General features: G+C 40.3%; 1 protein-coding gene across 1 annotated transcript; it reads left to right on the top strand.

Moving 5' to 3' along the window:
* The first annotated feature begins 10,364 nt into the window (after positions 1–10,364).
* On the top strand, positions 10,365–21,113 carry ca4a (carbonic anhydrase IV a). Its single transcript, XM_049592127.1, has 8 exons — positions 10,365–10,607; positions 15,411–15,455; positions 17,137–17,301; positions 17,387–17,532; positions 18,351–18,443; positions 18,551–18,617; positions 19,074–19,237; positions 19,355–21,113. The coding sequence occupies exons 1-8, from the start codon at positions 10,541–10,543 to the stop codon at positions 19,532–19,534; spliced, it is 927 nt and encodes a 308-aa protein (XP_049448084.1). The 5' UTR covers positions 10,365–10,540; the 3' UTR covers positions 19,535–21,113.
* Positions 21,114–21,318: the final 205 nt, after the last annotated feature.

Here is a 21,318-nt window from a genome sequence, read left to right as displayed (position 1 = left end):
GCTCCACCCACTCAAGCATCATTGCAGACCAAGTACCCCCCCTCATGGCAACAGTACTCCCCAATGGCAGTGGCCTCCCAGCAGGACAATGCACCATGTCACACTGCAGACATTGCTCAGGAATGACCCAAGGAATGTGACAAAGACCTCAAAGTGTCCACCTGGCCTCCAAATTCCCCAGATCCCAATCTGAATGAGCATCTGTGGCACGTGCCATTAACCCACCTCACAACCCACTGGACTAAATGGATCTGCCGCCAACGCACTGGTGCCAGACACCGCAGGACACTCCCAGAGATCCTGTGTCCATGCCTCGACAGGTCAGATGAGTCTGATCCAAGGAGGCCCCACCTTGGATTAGGGGTACATCTGGGGTACTGGCACATCACATGAATCCTTGAACAGATTGGGACCTGGGAAATTTAGAAGCCAGGTCAACACCTTGAGCTTTTTCTCACGCCCCACAGGCCATTTATGAACAGTTTTTGTAGTGTGGCATGGTGCATTGTCCTGCTGGGAGGGGGGGCACTACCACTGGGGAGTACTGTTGCCATGAGGGGGGGTACTTGGTACTGCAACAGTGTTTGAGTGGGTGGAACATGTCAGGTGGTATCCACATGAATACCAGAACCAAAGGTTTCCCAGCAGAACAATGCATTGGAACAAAATAATCAAAGTTATTCACTTCACCTGTCAGTGGTTTGAATGTTTTGGCTGATCGCTGTAAATATATATATGTTTAAAAAAATATGAGGAGACCGTCTGAATATTTTATGACAGTTGCTCAATAGCTGCGGTATGAAATTACCTGGATATCCTGCATCGTTGGGCCCTTTAGAGCAGGTGCACTAGAGAGTTCCAGTTTAGCGCTCTGCTAACTTAAATGGAGAAGAAAATGAGTTAATCGTTCAGCTCTTCTAGACTTGAGAAATATTGTCTGACCAAATGGATCAAAATCTGATATTGGAACGAGTCATTTCGTGGGTGTTGTGATGCTCAAAAAATGTATCCACCAATTTACAGACATCTCTTCCACAATGTAAGTCAATAGGGAAAAGTATTTTTAGGCCCAATGGCATCATGTGATGGACCTGGAAGTTGTAATTCCACATTTTGCCACTATGTCAAACTGGCTTCAAAGTCTGGCACTGTGCCGAAGGGCTTGGGTCTATTAGATATATGGTTTTGGATCAGATGATCATGAGGCTAACGCATCGCGTTTTTCCATTTGGCACTTTAGGCTGGGTCGAGTCAAACCATATCATGTTGATTTGCATTTCCATTAGCAGTTTAAACACGTCGAGTCACACCGAGATGGACCATCTATGGAGTTGAGCCCCAAAACCCCTGTAGCATTGTTAACTATGGTAGCACCAATAGCTGTGCTGACACTGCTAATGGCACTAACAGTGCTAGCAGTAGCAGCATAACTTAGTTCACGATGCTAGAGGGGAGTTAAGGTTCAAAACTAAGCCGCTTGCTCACCTTGGAGACCGCAGAGTGGGCATGTTGTTTCTGCAGCAACACTGGTGGTCATCGCTGTATGGGTGGGGCCGCTAGCTAGGTCCCAGCAGATCCAGGTGGTGTGCAGTGAAGTAACCTGAAGAGTAGCAAAATTAATTTATAGACCGATGCTCATTATCTGTCAAAAATATTCTCATGACTAACTGATTAACGGTTAACCACTGATGTATAGAGAGAACTGGATACAGCGTTGGAGGCAGGGCCATACCCATTCCTATGAAAGTTGCTTGGTGACGCATGAAGTCTAAGCAGTTTGACCTCCGGGTATAAAATTACCTGGATCTTCCACATCCTTTAACCCCACCTCCTAACCTCCTAAATTTTACACCTTTTTGGACAGAATGATTTAAAGAAGAGCTATTTTAGCGTTTGCACTTGGAGTTGATGTGTCTCAAAAATCGATGAGCTTGCTTACAAATCTCTTTCACAATGAACGTCTATGGGAAAATGTCTGTAGGTCCAGTGGTGTCACATGACAGACCTAAAAGTTTGGCCACTTTGTCAAATTAGCTACAAAGCCCTGCTCTGTCCCTGTATCCAGTTCTCTTTATATATCCATGAGGTAGCTGTAAATCCCTGCTGCACTGCTCTGATGCGTCAGGTCAGGCCAGGCCAGCACTTGTGTATGGAGAAGGGCTACAGAATGAATCAATCGTAGACACACATGTGATGAAATCAACTAATACATTGCGAAGAGGCTGGAACACACTGTAAATGTCTGGTAATGATTCACAACAGATGGAGACAACAAACAGAGATGACATGGATCATCTGAACTAAACTGGTAGAACAACCTGTTCATAACCAGAGAGACAAAAAGGTGAAACTGTGTGAAAAATTACAAAGAGTCTATTAATTTGATAAGCATGTAAACACACTCAAATTAACATTGAAATTCAGCACTTCATATGGAGCCTAATCAATGCTGTCCAAAACTGAATGTCTGTACATCAGTTTGCTGAGGTTTCTAAAATTAGACATGGAAAGCACCAAACACTTTACTGAATCAAATTCTGAAGCACTTGTCCTTTACTGTTGTATTTCCTTTGTATGCTATTTTATTCTGTTCACTCTTCTTCTTCTCCCATTCATTATAGGTTTTTAAAATAAGATTTTAATGAGCATATAAAACACTGATTTGGAGTAAATTAAATGATCAAACAGAACGTGTCTATCCATCCATTATCTGTAAGCGCTTATCCTTTAGAGTCATGGGGGGCAATGGGAGTGTTTACACCCACATCAGATTGCTATTATACTGTGACATTTTTATACGGTTTCACGTTTCTTTCACTCTGGTAGAATACAGTTTGTTGTATCAGTTAAAATGGAAATAGTGGAAATACACTGCTCAAAACACTTCAGGGAACACTTATATCACACATCAGATGTTGATGAACGCATTATTTAAGTTGAAGATCTTTGCTGATGTATGTTGTATGAATAAAATGACGTAACAATGGTCAGTGGAAATCAAAATCATCAACCCACTGAGGGCTGGATTCAAAATCACACCGAAAATCAGAGTAAAAAATTGAAATCACAGGCTGATCCAACTCATAATGTGACTCAGTAGTGTGTATGGCCCCCGCCTGCCTGTATGACCTCCCTCCTGGGGGATCTCCTCCCAGACCTGGATCAGGTCATCAGCGAGCTCCTGGACAGTCTGTGGTGGTACTTGGTGGTGTCGTATGCACCAGTACATAACGTCCCATAGGTGCTCAGTTGGATTTAGGTCAGGGAACGAGAAGGCCAGTCAGTGGTATCAATGCCTACGTTATCCAGGAACTGCTGACACACTTTGGCCACGTGAGGCCGGGCGCTGTCCTGCACCAGTAGGAACCCAGGGTCCACTGCACCAGCGTAAGGGTCTGACAATCGCTCTGAAGATTTCATCCCGGTACCTAACAGCAGTCAGGGTACTGTTGGCTCTGACATGGAGGTCTGTGTGACCCTTCAAGGAAATGCCTCCTCAGACCATCACTGATCCACCACCAAACTGGTCATGCTGAATGATGTTACAGGCAGCATAATGTTCACCACGGCATCTCCAGACTCTTGTCAGATGTGCTCAGTGTGAACCTGCTCTCATCTGTGAAAGAACAGGGCACCAGTGGCGGCCCTGCCAGTTCTGGTGTTCTCTGGCGAATGCCAATCGAGCTGCACAGTGCTGGGCTGTGAGCACAGGTTCCACAAGAAGACGTTGGGCCCTCATGCCACCCTCATTGAGCCTGTTTCTGATGGTGTGGTCAGAAACATGCACACCAGTAGCCTGCTGGAGGTCATTTTGTAAGGCTCTGACAGTGCTCAAAGTGCACAAAGGAGCAGATACTGGTCCTGCTGCTGGGTTGATGCCCTTCTACGGCCCTTTCCAGCTCTCCTCATGTAACAGCTGGTCTCTTGGTATCTCCTCCCTGCTTTTGAGACTGTGGGCTGCAGGTACCACCTCGAGCTACTAGCAGAGACAAAGACACTAGCAGAAGACAAAACTAGAGAAGAATCAGTCAGGCAGGATAAGGAGAGAGCAACTGTCTGTGGCCACCACATGTGAAACCATTCCCTTTTTGGGAGTTGTCTTGTTTTTGCCTCTCCATTGTACCTGTTGTCGCTTTGATTTGCACCAAAGCGGCTGAAACTGATTCACAATCACTTGTACTTCCTAATTGGACAGATTGATATCCCTGAAGTTGAACTGACTTGGTGTTATACAGTGACCATTAAGTGTTCCCTTAATTATTTAAGCAGTGTAATTAAAGAGGAAATAAAGTAGAAATGGTGGAAACAGGAAATTGAAGGCTCCATTTACAGCACAAAGGAAGCGCGTCAACCATTGTGAACCAAAACAGGAAGTAAACAGGAAGTCGTCCAACTGGATATTGTTTTATAAAATTATAATACAAGTTCCATTAAAGTGATACAATCCCAAGAGAGTACATCATTCAATACCCATAATGTGAACGGAGTGGCGTGTTGTACTTTCTAACATTTCAGCACGCTGACTCCATCAAATACGCTGCAATAAGCTCGACTGTACCTCATTCAGGACTAAATGTGCTGTCGCTGCTGCAGTAGTGGGACAATCAGCTGTGGCATTAAATCAAAGAAAGTTTGTGGTGATTGGCTGTGAGCAAAACCATACAAATAGTCTGTTTTTTCCAGATCTGGACACAAAAGGATCAAATGCAGGTATTGTCTGACTGGTGACGATTTTACCTGAGTTATCTCAGTTGATACCTTAGGCACTGAGTACTGATACCCAGCTCTAGAGGACAGAGCTTTTGTTTTCCCGAGTAGCCATCAGTAACCATCCCCAGTTACCAAAGAGTATCAAAAACAGTCGTTCACACCTACAGGCAATTTAAAGTCAGTGATTAATCTGCGTGTCTTTGGACTGTGGGAGGAAGCTGGAGTACCTGGAGTAAACCAGATACAACATAAATGTGGAAGCAAAGAACTTTTTCACATTCCCCCCTAAGCATTTCCAAGTGGTGTTATTGTTTGCGCAAAGAAAACCGTATTGCTTTTTGTCAGAGCTGTACCTATCAACAACACAGCGTACACTGCGTTTTGTTTTCCCCAGTTACTTCAGTTGTTCCCCCGTCCACCATTTACACAACTGGGGGTCATAACCGCAAAGAATTTACATTAGACATGTTTCTAGAAATGTTTTTACCCACAAGTTTGAAGTACTACAGTCAAAAAGCTGTATGGAAACAGCAAAACTCAATTGCAAGAAAAAAACTTTTATGCTCACTTGAGGTGAGATTTTTTGCCTTTGGTGACAAAGAGTTGATGTGCTAATGGGATATGGAAACACCTTCGCTGTCCAGTCCCAATGTAGCAAACATTTAACTTGCATGACTGATCATCTGCTTCCTCTGTCCATGTCTATCTATGCATTAGAATCTCGCTCGATGTCAGCTGGGATAGGCTCCAGTCTCCCCACAACCCCTAACAGGATAAGCAGTGACAGAAAATGAATGAATGAATGAATCCTCTCTCCGTTGTTCTCTCGTAGATGGTTCGACGGCCAAGGCAACTTAATTTGTGTCAAGTTTGCAACCCCTACTTCTTCTTCTCTGTTTACTGGCAGGTTACAGCCATGTGTAAAGCGTAGCCTACACCACCAACTTCTGCCAAAACTATGCTTTGCAGAGCCAAATTTATTTGCTTCAAACCAGCGACTCAAAGCACCTCCAATATGCATGTTTAAAACGTGCTTGAAAGTAGAAAGGACACAAGGCTATTGATACTCTTCAGCTACTGGGGAGCTACTGATGGCGACCAGGTTGCACAGCAGTTGACGCACTTCCTTTGTGTTGTAAATTAAGCCCTCAGTTTCCCGACCACTTGATTATCAAGCTTTCTTCCATTTAATGCCACATGTGAGCAGTTCAGTGTGTGAAGGTACCACTTAGACATTGGAAAGTACTGCACACCACTCCATCAACTTCACATCTATCAGATGAAGTACTCTGTTGCTATCAGTATCACTTCAAAGGTACTGCATGATGATGATTCATGTTTATTATTTTGATGTATACTGTGGTGAAATTTCACACTTAAGACCCAGCACAGTGACTATATATACTTTGTTCTTTAATATTTTTATATCTTAAGTACTAGTGTTAAACACAGCATAATGCATATACTAATTTTATACTAAGTTTAATGTACATTTTCATTTCTATCTTTTTATCTTATCTTTTTAATTTATTTTATCTTATCTGTTTTTATTTTATTTTAATTTGTTGTATCTTATTTTATTTTATCTTATCTAATTTAATTGCTTTATATTTTCATCCTTCTATTTCATACTCTTACTCTTAATAATTATAATTATCTATTTTTTACATCAGAGCATCTGTAATAAATCACAACTTCCTCTCAGGGATCAATAAAGTCAAACTGATTTCCACTTTAAACTGCTGTTTTCATTCATTGGAAATACACTGGTAACAATAATACTATGACACAGTTATATTACAATAACAGTGGACATTCTGCATCATAAGTATCTTTACTTATACTTTTTACTAGTGATATTTTTACACTGTTTACTGTTTTTACACTAGACATCAGAAGATATTTAAAAAACGCTCTACTTTGAAATACAGAAAAAGTTTCCTTGTCTCCCTTGTTAAAGAATCCATGAATAGTTAAATGATTTTTTTTATGTGAAAAGTGGCACAGAAATAGTTTTAAAACTCCCTCCAGCACTGTAAAAACATATTAATGACTATGTTTTGCTTCCAACTGTCCACCAGATGGAGCTTTTCTATCAGGAGTAACACAAGGTTGTGGTGTTGCAACAAAACCCAGCACTCTCAGACAGTGGTGGAAGAAGTCCTCAGGTCCTTCATTGAAGTATAAGTACTAATACCACACTGTGAAAATACTCCACTACTAAGAGTCCTGCATTCAAAACCTTACTGAAGTAAAAGTATTTAAAAGCACAAGATATACTTAAAGTTTGAAAAGTATGTATTGTGCAGTGAAATCTTCCCCGTCAGTGTTTTCCTGTTCCATCTGACATTTTTGGATTCATATTGCTGCTGCATTGATGTGTATGTTGCATTAACTGGTGTAGATGTTTAAGGTTGTCCTTATGTAAACTATTACTACTTAGAAAAAACATGGTTTTTACTGGACTGAAAATGTGATCTGAAAAGCTGTCAGATAAATAACGTGCAGTAAAATGTACTATATTTAGTTCTTTGTAGTGGAGTTGTGTGAAGCTGCATGACATGGAAATACACAAGTACATGTATCTCAGATTTGTACCTGAGTAAAGTACTTGAGTATATGTATTTAGTTACATTCCAACACTACTTTCAGCAAATCATCATCAAGAGGTCTTTGTGTAATTTCATAGAAGTGTGGATGATTGAGTTCTCACTTTTCTCTGTAAAGGCTCTAAAGTTCTTCCTCGTATGAATCAGCAGTCGTTTCCTTTACTGTGAACAAGTGTTGAAAGTGAAGTTAATAAAGGGCAGAATAAGGGCATCAAAGTAAAACACACACACACACACACACACATCCGTCCATTCCCATTGCTGGCAAAAGTCTTGAAGAAAAGCAACGCCAGCTAATTCCTGTTATTTTTTTTGGGTGGTTGAGGGGGGGGGGGGACTTGTGCCGGTGTCCCTCACTGTCCTCACTCAGCATGATCAATAATTCATTGTGAGGGTATTTTAGGTTTCCACTCAGTGAAAGAAAATAAAGGTGACAGCTTTAACTTTTCTGTGGAAAAGTTGACGAGAGATGTCGAGGTTTTTTTGCACAGCGTTGCACTGACTGGACAAGTTTTCCTGATGGGGTGAACTGAGCCAGAAAATAAACCTTTTTAAAGAGTTCACCTGATATCATCTTTTAGATGTGCATATCTCAGGTGAGTGTGTGTGTGTGTGTGTGTGTATCACTCAGAGTTTAACTCTTTAATCCTCACAGTCGTTACAATCACATGTTTAAAACCACTGAACTTTAATTTAAATTCCAGCATTGATCTTTTAAAAGGTAGAAAGTACTTTTACTGAAGCACTGTACTTAAGTATAATTTGGGGTGCTTGTACGTGAGTATTTCTACTTAACAGTTCTACTCCACAACATTTCAGTGGTAAATACTGTACTGTTTATTCAGCTACATTTATCTGACATCTTTCGTTACTTTTTGGATGAAAATATATGACCATTTTATAAAGTATGATGCATTATTACAAACTAGTTATAATTAGCCTGACTCACCAATACATATCAGCAGTGGTGGAGGAAGTATTCAAATCCTTTGACTTAAGTAAAAATACATCACATGGTAAAAATACTCTGCTACAAGTTAAAGTCCTGCATTGACAATGTTCTTTAGGTAAATGTATAATCAGACAAATCTAATATTTAAAATAACTCTGCAGAAAAATCTAAAGAAAAAGAAAACCTTAAAAAAAATTTAAAAAAAATATTTAAATTATTAAAAGAAGAAAATCTTAACATTTGAGATGCTGGAACCTTTATTTATTCATTTAGTCATTTTTGCACTAAAATTTACTTATTCGACTATCGAAAAGAGAAAATGGAAATACTCAAGTAAAGTACAAGTAGCTCCAATTCATACTTAAGCATGGTACTTGAGTAGATTTACTTAGTTACATTCCACTGCTGCTTTTTAACACATCCACAATAATGACACTGACATGATGAGTACTTTCATTTATGATGTGCACATTTTGGTGCTAATACTTGTATATTTACTGGGTAAAATTTTAAATGCAAAACTTTCAACTGTAATGGAATATTTTTATAGTATGCTACTTTAAACATCATATAAGCTTCAATACAGATGTGGAATCAGCTGCTACAGAAAACATAAAGCACAGAGGTGGAGGAAATATTCAGATATTTTACTAAAGTAAAAGTATTAATGCTTCAGCAGAGGTCTGGACTCGAGTCACAAATCTGTGTCAAAATCAAAAAACACTTGCAACTCAACTTTGACTCTTCACTTCTCTCAGACCTTCCTCCATGACCAAAGATTATAAAATGTGTTATTTAAAAAGTGTGCCACAAATTAGTTCATCGCCTAAATCAGCTCACATTAACACAATTCATTCGCAGTACCTCAACACTGAATTCCCCAGTTGATCCACTTTGTTTCAGCCAATCTGACAGCATCCAAACAAATGTCAGGAGAGAACCATGAGGAACTAAAGTTACATTACTGAGCGCCAGTTTGAAAAAATTATACCAAAGATCATTTAGTAAACTATGCAGTGGTCAAATATATAATTTAATACATGAAAATTGCAATATGTAAAACATGTGGGCCAAAAATTGCAGACAAAGATGCAACAACTTCAAACAAACTTGTTTTAACAAATAAACAGATTTTAAAAAGCAAGGATTTTTGTAAATTTAATATATTATTACTCTGCTCTTAAAATGCCGTTGCATTTATTGAAGATCACATTGTGACTTGTTTAGGACTCAATACTCAAAGTTTATGACTTGGGACTTGCAATGCAATGACTTGGTCCCACCTCTTTAGTGTAAAAAATGTTGTTATAAGTAGACGTCCTGCATTCAAAATCTTACTGAAGTAAACGTACAAAGTATTAGTATTAAAATATACTTAAAGTACCAAAAGTAAAAGTATTGGATTATAATTACTGATATATTAATCCTGTCATCTCCTTAGTGTTGCAGCTGGTAAAGCTGGAGCTCATATTAATCACTTTATATACTTTTGGGTAGTTTAATCTGTAATATCACATTAAAAAAACATTATTAACTGATTATATTTTGAATAAATAATCAGAACCTGTGAAGTAACTAACGTTCAAATAAATGTAGTGCTGTAAAAAGTGAGATGTAGATACTCAAAGTAAATACTTGAGTAATGTACCTCAAAAATTTCAAAATCAATAATAATGATGCAATAAAATAACAATATATCACAGACAGGGGCCATTCTGCATCATGAGTGCTTTTATTTTTGGTATTTTGGTGCTAATACTTGTATATTTACTGAGTAGTATTTTGAATTTTAATTGTAATGGAGTATTTTTCATAGTGTGAATGATATAGTTTCAATACAGTAAGCTGCTGATACAGAGCATATGTGGTGCTGACTGTGTGAAATCCAATGAGCTCTCTAACCTTTAGTGCAAAGGAACATGAGAGTTGAATAATAACAAGAATATTCTTCTCTCTCTCCACAGTGACTCCTCTGAGAGCCGCCCCACATTGATGATTAACTCCCTCTGATTCCCAATCAAACCGGCCGGAAGTGTCTCTATCAGCAATGATTGCATTGGATCTGGCTCCTGCGCACCGGGAGCCCATTGACGGGGGCCCCCCTCTTATCACTACCTCTTTATTAGAGGCGATGCCCGAAGGGGGAGGGGCCACTCTTTCTTTCCTGTCGGGGTATGGTGATAGATAAGTATAAGACCCCCTGCAAGAATGCGATCACATTGGAAAACAAGTCATTGTGTTGCCTTCTGTCGCTCGACTCAGCTCCAACATGCAGCAGCAGCTCATCCTGTTCGCTCTCCTGGCATCATCCTGGACAATCTGCACAGGAGCCGGAGGTGAGTGGAAATTATGATTTAGATTTATCTTGACACTGTACTGCTTATATGTATACAGATACTGCCAGGGGGGTTGGTTAATTGAGTGAATCGTAGGTTTTTTTTATTCTGCTGAATTTCAGTCTTTTAAAGTGTATTTTTGTATATATCTGATCAAATGTGAGGTTATTTTACACCAGAGCATCTTAGATTATAAATATCTGACTTAATATAAGCAATTTAATTGATAGAAACACTGAACATTAAATATGGAGTGATGTGCAGCAAGGTGAAGTTGCTTTTTACCATTTTTCCAACCACGCCGGTCACTTTATTCAATTATAAACTTAATATGCCGCGGAATCCCAAAAATCTAAAAAGACAGATTGATAAAAATGCTCCGCAGGGGGGGAAAAAGAGCCACAGCTCCCTCGCACACACACTTGCCCTTTCCATCACACTGATGTGGCACCGGGCAGCTCCTCCGCGCGTCCGACATCACTGTTCCCTGTTCAAGGGCATGATAGGATCCTGTGTGAGACACGAGCAGGCAGATCTGACCGAGCTGAGACTCCCTCTGTGTCCGGACACATCTCTGTGTCTCTATCTCTCCCTCTGCCTCTCGTGCACCTGCTCACATCCACGCTGAGCCAATGACAGACGTTTGCGTCCTCGCTGCCGCAGAGAGACGCGTCGAGCTGCGAGCAGCCAATGTCTCCAAATTCACAGCGGGGGGATTGTGAGGCGTTAATGTCAGTGGCGGTTTGGCACAAGGTCTCTAATGGAGTGAATGATCAGAAATGACTGGCTGGTGACTTGGAGGCTTTTCAAGCGGTGCGATTAGTCATCAGTTAACAAATAAACACATCTGGAGGGAAATATCACCAACGCGCCCCTGCTGCGTTTCCTCCTGAATTCATATCCGTCTTGTACTGTGCGGGCATCTGTTCTTGAAAATGTGCTAAAATCAGGATGTATAATTAGTTTCAGGAGGCTCAGAAGTCCAATTAAGTCCTTAAAGAGACAAAAGCAGTCACATAGTGTGAACAGAGAAGAGAGTAAATGGTTTCCTGCAGCCAACAACTGTTTGGTAACGGTGCGACTAAACTTGTTGTTGCCACTGACCGGCTCAGATTGTTGTTAGTGACTGACACCATCATGGAAAGGATCCCCACAGAGATAGGTCTTTTGTGAAAAATTAAAATCCTTTTTGTTAAACCAGACACAGCCCCCCCTAAAACAGAAATTGCCGTTATTTGAGCGCGTATAGAGCCAGACTTACTGTTTTAGAGTATCTCTTTGTGCCATGAGATAAAGCACCTGTCCATGTAGATACTCCAAACTATTAGACACGCTCAGTGTGGCTCATTTGGGGGATTTGATGCGCGCTCATTCAGGCAGCGAGGAGGAGCTAATGTCGGTCACACGCACCACGAGAGAGCTCCTTGTCTCAATTATTGTGGGTACATTTCATCACCACAGACCCGCAGGTGCAAAACAAGTTGTGTGCATGAGAGGAACGCGCTGTGTGTTTGAGGTGTTAAACCGGGACATGAATGCATCAGACAAAAAACAATGACACAAGACCACTCCTGAACATCTCGTTTGCAAAAGGTTGTGCGAGGTTGACAGGATATAAAGTTTCAATCTGTCCCTTTATTTTGGGACGTGTTTGTGTGCTCCGCGCAGCGTCTGCAGCGCACAGTTTATGTCTGGCCCACCCAACACAATGGCATGAAACGATCCGTCTCCGCGGCACGCACTCACATTATTCACATCAGCTTTTCACCGTGGCCGACGAGCTCGCAGACGTGGCCTATATTTGTTTTCCTTTCTCTGCCCTTTGTTTTATTTTGTCCTTTTTGACAGTTTCCTTAGTTTGGCAGCGCTCTCAGATCCATTGAACCTCATATTGTTCATTCGCCCCTGCGCCGCGCAGAGATCAAAGCCGAGCTCCGATTGGTCAAGAATTGTGCGGACAGAAACCTGATTGGCTGAGATAAAAACGAGCGATTGTGAGCCATAAAAATAGATATGTGTACTCACGGACAATGATGAAGTATTCAGTCAGTACTTAATTAAAACCATCGATACCACCCACGCAGTCACAGTGAAGACGTGAAAATACTATACCTATTTTAAAAAGAAGGAAAAGCAAAAATACTCAGTGACCCTGTTATATAACCGGATTATTATGTGTTTGTATAATTGGTGGAGGTGGATAAACTTTAACTGCAGTTTTGTCAGTCAGCCGCTGTCATGTTTTATAAAAAGCATCATGACTGATGAAGGAGAGGCTTTATTATCCCAGTCATCAGATGTAATCTGTAGCCTACATTTTACTCTGTAGGACTCACACAGCTGTGATAAAACTAATGTTAGAAATGATGTTAGCTGGGGCCTTAAAGGGTGACTTCAGTATTTTACAGCTGGACCCTTAACTCCCATGAGTTTGTGTCTTAGTGACTAATGGGAACAGCTGTTTTTGAAACTAGTCCAGTATTAAATGAGAGCGCTGCATTTGTGTACTATTAGTTTCTGTCCACTAAGAGTGTTTGTTTTTTTGCCACTGACAGGCTCAGATTGTTTTTAATGTCTGATAACATTATGGGAAGGATCCCAACAGAAATAGAGCTTTTTGTTAAAGAATAAGATCCTCTTTGTTTAACCAGAAACAGCCCCCCGAAACAGAAATCGCTTTCTCCAAACCCACAAGACTCCATCTAACCCTTTAAAACCTGAGCAAATTGGCTTGATTTCTTGTTAAAACGTGGGAAGAAGGCAATGAGCAACGAAAAAAGAAGTGACCCAGAAAATTAAAAAGAAATTAGGAAAAAGAGAAAATTAAAAACAAGAAAAAATAAAGTTATGTTGTAATAAAACAAACAAGGAAATCACCTGGAAAAATTGCTTAAAAAAATTATAATAATTCTGTAACATAATTTTAAAATGTTAGAATAATATTTATAAATATAGTTTTTTTCCCCTGGTGTTTTTTTTTTCCAAATCTGTGTTGTTGTTTTTTGTTTGTTTGTTTTTTACAATTTGTGGGACATTTCTTAGTTGCTCATTGCCTTTTTGCCTTTGTTTTTGAAAGAAATCACACCAATTTGCTCAGGGTGCAAAGGTTTAAATACTCACAAAAGGCGTCTGAAAACAGTACAAGAAAAGTGACGTTGCTCCAGGTTTCAAAAGGTTAAAAAAAAAAATAATGATAATTTCAGTGTGTAAAGATGCAGCATATTTTCACATCTAACTGGGTGAGTTAAGGGTTTATTTCAACCAACCAGAGTTGGTGATTGTTTGAAAAGTGGAAAGATGAACCAATTTTTTTTTTTTAACTTTATTTGTTTCTGTCGACTTTGAATGAAGTGTGTTTTACGATGAATTTCTAGTGAGTTTGATGAAAGCGATTCTGGGGCTGTTTATGCTTAAACAAAAAAGATCTTACTCCTTAACAAGAAGCTCTGTCTCTGTAAGGATCCTTTCCATAATGTTGTCAGACACTTAGAAAAACAATCTGAGCCTGTCAGTGACAAAAACCAAATTTTAGTGGATGTAAATTGATGGTGCACAAATGCCCCAAATGGTTACACTACAGCCTGTTTCATGGCTGCTGGCTGCAGCACTCGCTGAGTATTGGACCAGTTTTAAAAACGGTTTTTCCCATTAGTCACTTAGACACAAAATCATGAGAAAGTAGGATCCCAGTCAAAAAACACTGAAGTTACCCTTTAATGTAGATTTCTGAGGAGACATTTTCACAGCTACCGCCCGTGCTGTTAGACCATGTAGTAGGCAAATGTGAGTCAAGGTTTGAAATTCATCATAATCTTTTAATACCCTCAGCACCCAAGCGGTAGTCACAGAGTAATTAGGAATTTTCTGAGTTGGAAGATTTTCTTCCTCTGCAGTATTCATGCTCCGCTCACACATATGCAAATCCTGCAACAAGAATATTAATTTCAAAATGAATCAAAGACATGAGCATCTCTCTATTTACTGTGGCCAGTACAGTGAATGATGGCACCAGTGAATATAATCTGAACCCCCCACCCAAATGTTTGCCCCCGTGCTACATTTATTTTCAGTCCCCATTATCATGCCAGAGCAGGCGGAAACAGCTTACCAACATGGCAAAGAAACCAAACACTGACTTCCTTCACAAACACCAGGAGAAGCCCTCGCACCAGTCTAATAACAGAGCGGGAGACCCTCCCCGTATTTTTTCAATGGCATGTGTGTTTTTCATAAATATTTGATGTGTGAGATAGCTGCAGATATTTGTCTCCGAGTACGGGGTGGAAACATGCAAACCAATTGTGAATTATTAATAAACCCCCAGACAAACATGTGAGAATGGGCCCTCGCTGATGCAAAAGATTAGCTCTGTGTGTATTCTGATAGCACGGAAAGATAAAGCACAAATGCTGACTTTTTTTCTGAATAGGAAGACAATTCCTGTGTATTAGGGGGATTTGTATAGCCGGGAATAACAGCTGACTTAAACCAATAGGAGAACAATTCACTGATTGCAGTAAAGGAAAAAAATAAACTGTTTTAAAAAAGGACACATTTATAAATACACATAAAATGTAGCTGGACAGTTGTCAGTGTATACGTTGAGAAGAAACATCCCATTCTGCTCTCACAATAGGCCGAGGCTTGGTGGTGTTACTCAGAGGTTAACGGTGCAGGCTGACTGATACAGTGTGTGTTCATGTTCTTTACATCATTTGCTTTGACAGAAAATTTCAAGATGGAGATGTCTCGTCAATGAAAACCTTGTTCTCGATAAAACTGGTTTCATTTCCTGTGTTTCAGATTGGTGCTATCAGTCCCAGTTCTCCTGTGATCACCCGTGCAATGGTAAGCTTATTTAAATACAAAAGTGTAACATTGTTAAATAGAAAATAACTTTTCAAAACCACATTTCAAAAGCAAACCATGAATATGTTCCATTTATACATTTCATACATGCTATATCAACATCTCTACATGAGCTGACACCAGGAGGTGGAGGGGATGTTAGACGGTGTGTCACCTAGGCGAGACGAGCGCCACACTGTACACCACTGTTGAAGACCAACAAACAATACCAATTGTTTTCAGCGCGTCATTGCTGTGTTTCCAGGAGCTTATTAGTCACCAAACACGGGTGTTTTTTAGCAACCTGTTGCTATGTTTCCCCATGGATAGCACCATAAAAAGCAGTTGTTTGTAAGCCCAAACATGATCTTTTCCAAATAATAAGCAAGTGGTGTTTGTGTCTAAACCTAACTCCACGTTACCTTTGGCATTTTTGAAACATCAAGAACCGTTAACTCTCAGTGTATACACTTCATAATAATGTACAAATGAAACAAATCTGTGGCTTGCAGTTTTGCCAACATTTTTTCCGGTGATTGAGTTGAGATAAAGAGCTGTTCCAGACTCGTAGGGCCCTGACTTCAAAAGGCCAGGCTCTGGTTTTCAGTTTAATTACTAATAGAGACCTAGCCAAGGATCTCAGGCTCGTATGGGGTTGGCAAGTCAGAAATATAGACCGGTGCTAATCCCATGCATGCCTTTATATTGAAGGTGATCACTTAAGTCTTTAAATCTATTCTAAAATGTACAGGCAACCAATGTAGAGATACTAATACTGGTGTAATTTGCAATCTTGTATTTGGTCTTGTTTGTAGTCTTGCTGGGGCAGCTGAAGCAGGATTGGACAACATGGTTCACCTGTCAATCAAAATTAAGCCTGTAATCAAATGTGACACTAGGATTTCTGCAATGCGGGGATGAAGACAAGAATATTAAATCTATGATACTAATCGGATTTATTAGCACTTTACTGAAGGAGGCTCTGAGATAACAAGTTTTTCATTAAACTGCAGTTGTAAAACTGTTTGTAAAACAAAAATAGTAAAACTGAGAACCACCTGCATAAAAATGAAACCTCGATACGATGATTTTGAGATGTTTAACCTGAAGGCAACATGTAGATGGAGAGTAGTAAAGGACCGAGGATTGATCCCTGAGGTACTCCATGCATGAATTGGGTAGTGGAGGATTTACAGTCCACTATAGTCACGCAAGATGTCCTGTCGGAGAGACAGGAAGAAAAAAACAATGTAAAATATTACCAGATATGCCAACAGAATGCTTAAGATGTTCAATTAATGTCAAGTGGTCATCTGTTTCAAAAGCAGCAGTTAGATTTAAAATCCATACGATGACTTTGAAATTTGACCTAAAGGTAACGTAGCTGGAGAGTAGTAAAGGACCGAGGATTGATCCCTGAGGTACTCCATGCATGAATTGGGTAGTGAAGGATTTACAGTCCACCAGTCACGCAAACTGTCCTGTCAGAGAGACGGGACGAAAAAAACAATCTAAAATGTTACCCAATATGCCCGCAGAATGATGATTAATGATGATTATTAAAATCAAGTGATCGTCTAAAGTGAGACTTCAAAGCAATAAAACACAAATGAAAAATTCTCTCTGTGTTATGACCCACTCCAAAACCAGACTTGTGTAACTTGTGTTTTTCTTGTTTTAGGACCAGAGAAGTGGAACCACGCCGACGGAAACTGTGATGGAAGATACCAGTCACCCATCAACATTGTCACCAGAAAGACTCTGCCAGACGAGCGACTGAAACCTTTCCAGTTCGACAACTACCAGCAGCTCTTCAGAGGCACCATCAAAAACAACGGCCACTCAGGTAAGCATATTTTCCATTAAACATCAGATACCCATCTTTGAAGCTGTCATGTGACGTCTAAATGCTTGATGTGTGTACACTGCAGTTCAGGTTGGAATTCCTCACCTGAGCACCATCTCAGAAGGAGGCCTGCCATCCACCTACAAGGCTGTGCAGTTCCACCTGCACTGGGGCAACAATGGAGGGCCTGGCTCTGAACACACCATCGACGGGGAGCAGTATCCCATGGAGGTACCTTAACCTGACAAACAAAACACACATAGCCTGTCTTAAGTCAAGTTATAAACTGAAGCTGTTAAAGGTTCGCTCACACATTAAGGCTGGAAACTCAGGAGTACAACAGAAAAATAATTTGAATTATGTTTTTTTAAAAAAGCAGATTTACTCTATAAATTAAACTTTTTAAAAATGTCTGTAAACTTACTGTACATTTATAGTCTAAGGCTAAAGCATAGTGTAATTTTTCTCATTAAAAGACCAAGACTAACTGTGCATCAGTCCACCTTTCAGTACCTCCCTACCTCTGTACCCTGTCTGTGGCTCCCAGCCTCCAGCCCATTCATTCCTACTCAAGACATTAATCTTTAAAACAGGCCATAAATATATGGCTGTTGTTTTTCTAAAGGCTCAAACGCTACTCAAGCAGGAATAAATAGTTGATTTGTTGGAAACTGTTTAAAGCAGCAGGATGGGGTATGAAGGGTTGACACATGGCATTGAAGGAACGATGATGTGGCTCACTGACTTGTATTTCTGAAACAATGGAGCTCAATGGAACAGATGAATATGACATAGCAGGCTTTGGATACACAGACTTGTTAGTAGGATCATGTCATTTAAGTCCTTTAAGACACGTTTTTGATTAAGAGCTGATAAACTTGAACTGATAGTCTATCATTGGTTTTTGTTAGAGCATGGAATGTACTCAACAAATGTTGCAATGTCTGCAAACTGATTTTATTTTGTCCCATTTACAATAAGGTTCTACACATACTGTAAAACATGACTTTGCAAAAAAAGGTTTAACATCAGTAATATTTTCTCTACAGCTGCACATCGTTCACATGAAGCACCATTACACTGATCTGAAAACAGCACTATCGGATCCAGAGGGAGTTGCAGTCCTTGGGTTCTTCTACGATGTAACTATTTTAATTAATTAATTAATGATCTACTACTGAGATCAAACTGCTATTATAAACCTCAAGTCTGAATGACACAATGCTGATTAAACGTGTATATTTTTTAGAGGTCCAGTGGTGCAAACAGAAAGTACGATCCCATCATCAACGCTCTGCGAAGCATCAAAACTACAGGTAAGTTCTGAAGTGCAATATAAGCAACTAGACATGGCTGCACATATGTAATATCATAAAAACTCATAGTATAGTAGGTCATCAAAAACAATTAAGATTTTATGAAAAAAAGTCATAGTATAGTATGCTTTAGAAAATATTATTTAAAAAAAAAATCACAGTATAGTATGACAAAAATAACATGCCATAAAAATGTTGTTTAAAAAAGTCAAGTCATATAGTATGTCATTATAAAGTTTTTAAAAAGTCATAGTATAATATGTTAAAAAAAAGTCATAGTGTAGTATGTAAAAAAAAAGTCACAGTATAGTATGTCATTAAAATGGTTTAAAAAAAGTCATAGTATAGTAAGTCAAAATAAATAAATAAATAAATAAAAACAGCTGAATAGGTGTTAATAGCCCTGGATGCACAGCAGCGTTGCTAATGTTTCCTCTGTGGATTCTCTGTTTTCAGATGCCAATACTTCTCTGCCTGCCATCTCTCTCGCACAACTGATCCCGCCAGAGCAGAATCTGACCACCTATTACCGCTACAAGGGCTCCCTGACCACTCCGGGCTGCACTGAGGCTGTGGTGTGGACCGTGTTTGAGAATCCCATCCATCTGAGCATTGATCAGGTTAGGATTAAAACCACAAAATGTAGAAAAATGCAAGTGAATTTAGATTCAGTCATCTTGATCATCTCTTTCCATAAACTGTAACCTAACAACTGTGTTTATCATCTGATACTCCAGCTGCGGGTCTTCTCTGAGCTCAAGTTTCATGACGGACAGCCGATGGTGGGGACCTTCAGGCCGGTCCAGCCCCTGAATGGCCGACAGGTGTACCGGTCCGGAGGTGCAGTGATCCTGGCCAGCTCCGCCCTCCTAATGGCCGCCATCGCCACAGCATTGGGACTTTCCCACCCCAACTAGAGCGACGTGTCCTGTGCTGCACTGCGACATCCATGAACACATTAAGTTCTGTATCACTCCTCAGTCGCATGGTCGCTAAGATGATGGACAACGTCGTAGTGCAGGCATGACTCCCCTGGTATTCCTCTCTTACAACACAAATGACAAAGGTGTTCAAGGGACGCCTTACGAAAGGTGCTGTAAGGGTTCGATCAACATTCATGCATGCGTAGTAAAGCAGTAGGTCTTATTTCAGCATTATGAATGTGCCATAAAGAAGCAGGTTACCAAGTGACAACTGAATTCAGACTTCACATCCTTTAGTCATGCCCTAATTTTTCACAGCACAGCATCATCCTATAAACACCAGCACAAACTCTCACATACTTTAGACCTCGTACTCCTTGCTCAATGTCAGGTAAATTTAGTCTATGCTTTATGTCAGTGTGAGTTGCCGATGGTCGAGTGCCAAAGTCAGCCCCATGAACTGGCACATGATGTGCTGTTCTCAATGGGGCATGTGAACGGCGTGGAGCTAATAATAGCAGAACTGAGTCACAAAAACATGCTCCATTTCAAAGCCAGCGGTCAAAGGAGTCAGCAGTTTGGCTTTTCAGTCAAAGTCCAGGAGCACACAGCGCGGCCGTCAGGTGAACCCCACACAGCCACTCAGTCAGCAGATGGTCCGGGGAAGGGGGGAGGGGGTAAGGTCTCGCCTTGAATCCACAACAAGTGCATGCTGTTCTGAGAGCAGAGCTGCAGTCTATCTCCTCCCAGAGTCAGAGGCTGCTGACACCTGAGACAGAGATGAAGACGCAGGGATGCTAACAAAGTGAGCAACAGCCTGATTTCTCTGCAGTGTGAGGAGACAGCAACACTTCTGAAATGTCACTTCTCAAACCGACGTCATTATTTTCATGCATCTCAAACACTCGCATGAATCCGCATGTCTCTGTGTCCCAGATGTGTATAATGAGCTGCCGGAGTGAAGCTACACAAACACACACACAAAAAACGTGCTTGCCAAAATTCATACCCACACCTCAGGCACTCCATTTCCCATTTTTGACCCGTGAAGTTCAGTGAGCTCATCTTGACAACATGTGACTGTGTTCATGGCTTGTATTACAGGGTCTCGGATGCACTGAATGTTATTGACTGTGAATTACACCCCACTGAGTCCTCACTCATTTATTCAGGAGGACTCGTCATGTATTCTAGTGAGAGATTTGTGCAATTTTCCAGCAAGATTTATTGTAATGAGCGAGCAAGGAATCTGTATATTTTCCATTGTTTCATAAAAGGCATCAAGTTATATTTCTATGCTGTGTCATTGTACACATGTATTTATGTACTGAATGTGTATATTGATATGAGACGCACAGTTATTGTTATTTATGTATTGCAAAGTTTATATAGATATATAGTACTGAATGCAAACCCATATATGAAGCATCAAGTAGTTCATGATCAATCAAGTTTACTTATGATGTTCAAATGTATGAGATTGTCTGGCTGTAATGCTTGAAAGTGTCATAAATAATATGGAGAATGTGTTCCAAAAGAATAAACGACTTACATGCCTTTTTAATGATCTCTTCTGCTTGCTTGGGCACAATTCAAGCTATCTGAACCAGTGATTAAACGCAGTGTTTAGCTTCAGTGTCGGCCCTGCTCCCGGCATCTCTGCACTATGAAAAGTGATATTAGAATACACTCTGTTGGCTCTGTCGTTTGTCTGCTACGAGCTCAGATGAGCTTCTCAATTTCCCGTGCGATTCCCCTTCGCTCTTTCGGGAGAGTCT

Source organism: Epinephelus fuscoguttatus, linkage group LG12 (genome assembly GCF_011397635.1).
Source record: "Epinephelus fuscoguttatus linkage group LG12, E.fuscoguttatus.final_Chr_v1".
In the NCBI taxonomy this organism is placed as follows: domain Eukaryota; kingdom Metazoa; phylum Chordata; class Actinopteri; order Perciformes; family Serranidae; genus Epinephelus; species Epinephelus fuscoguttatus.
Note: the sequence above shows the minus strand (reverse complement) of the source record. Positions and strands in the feature narration are given on the sequence as shown.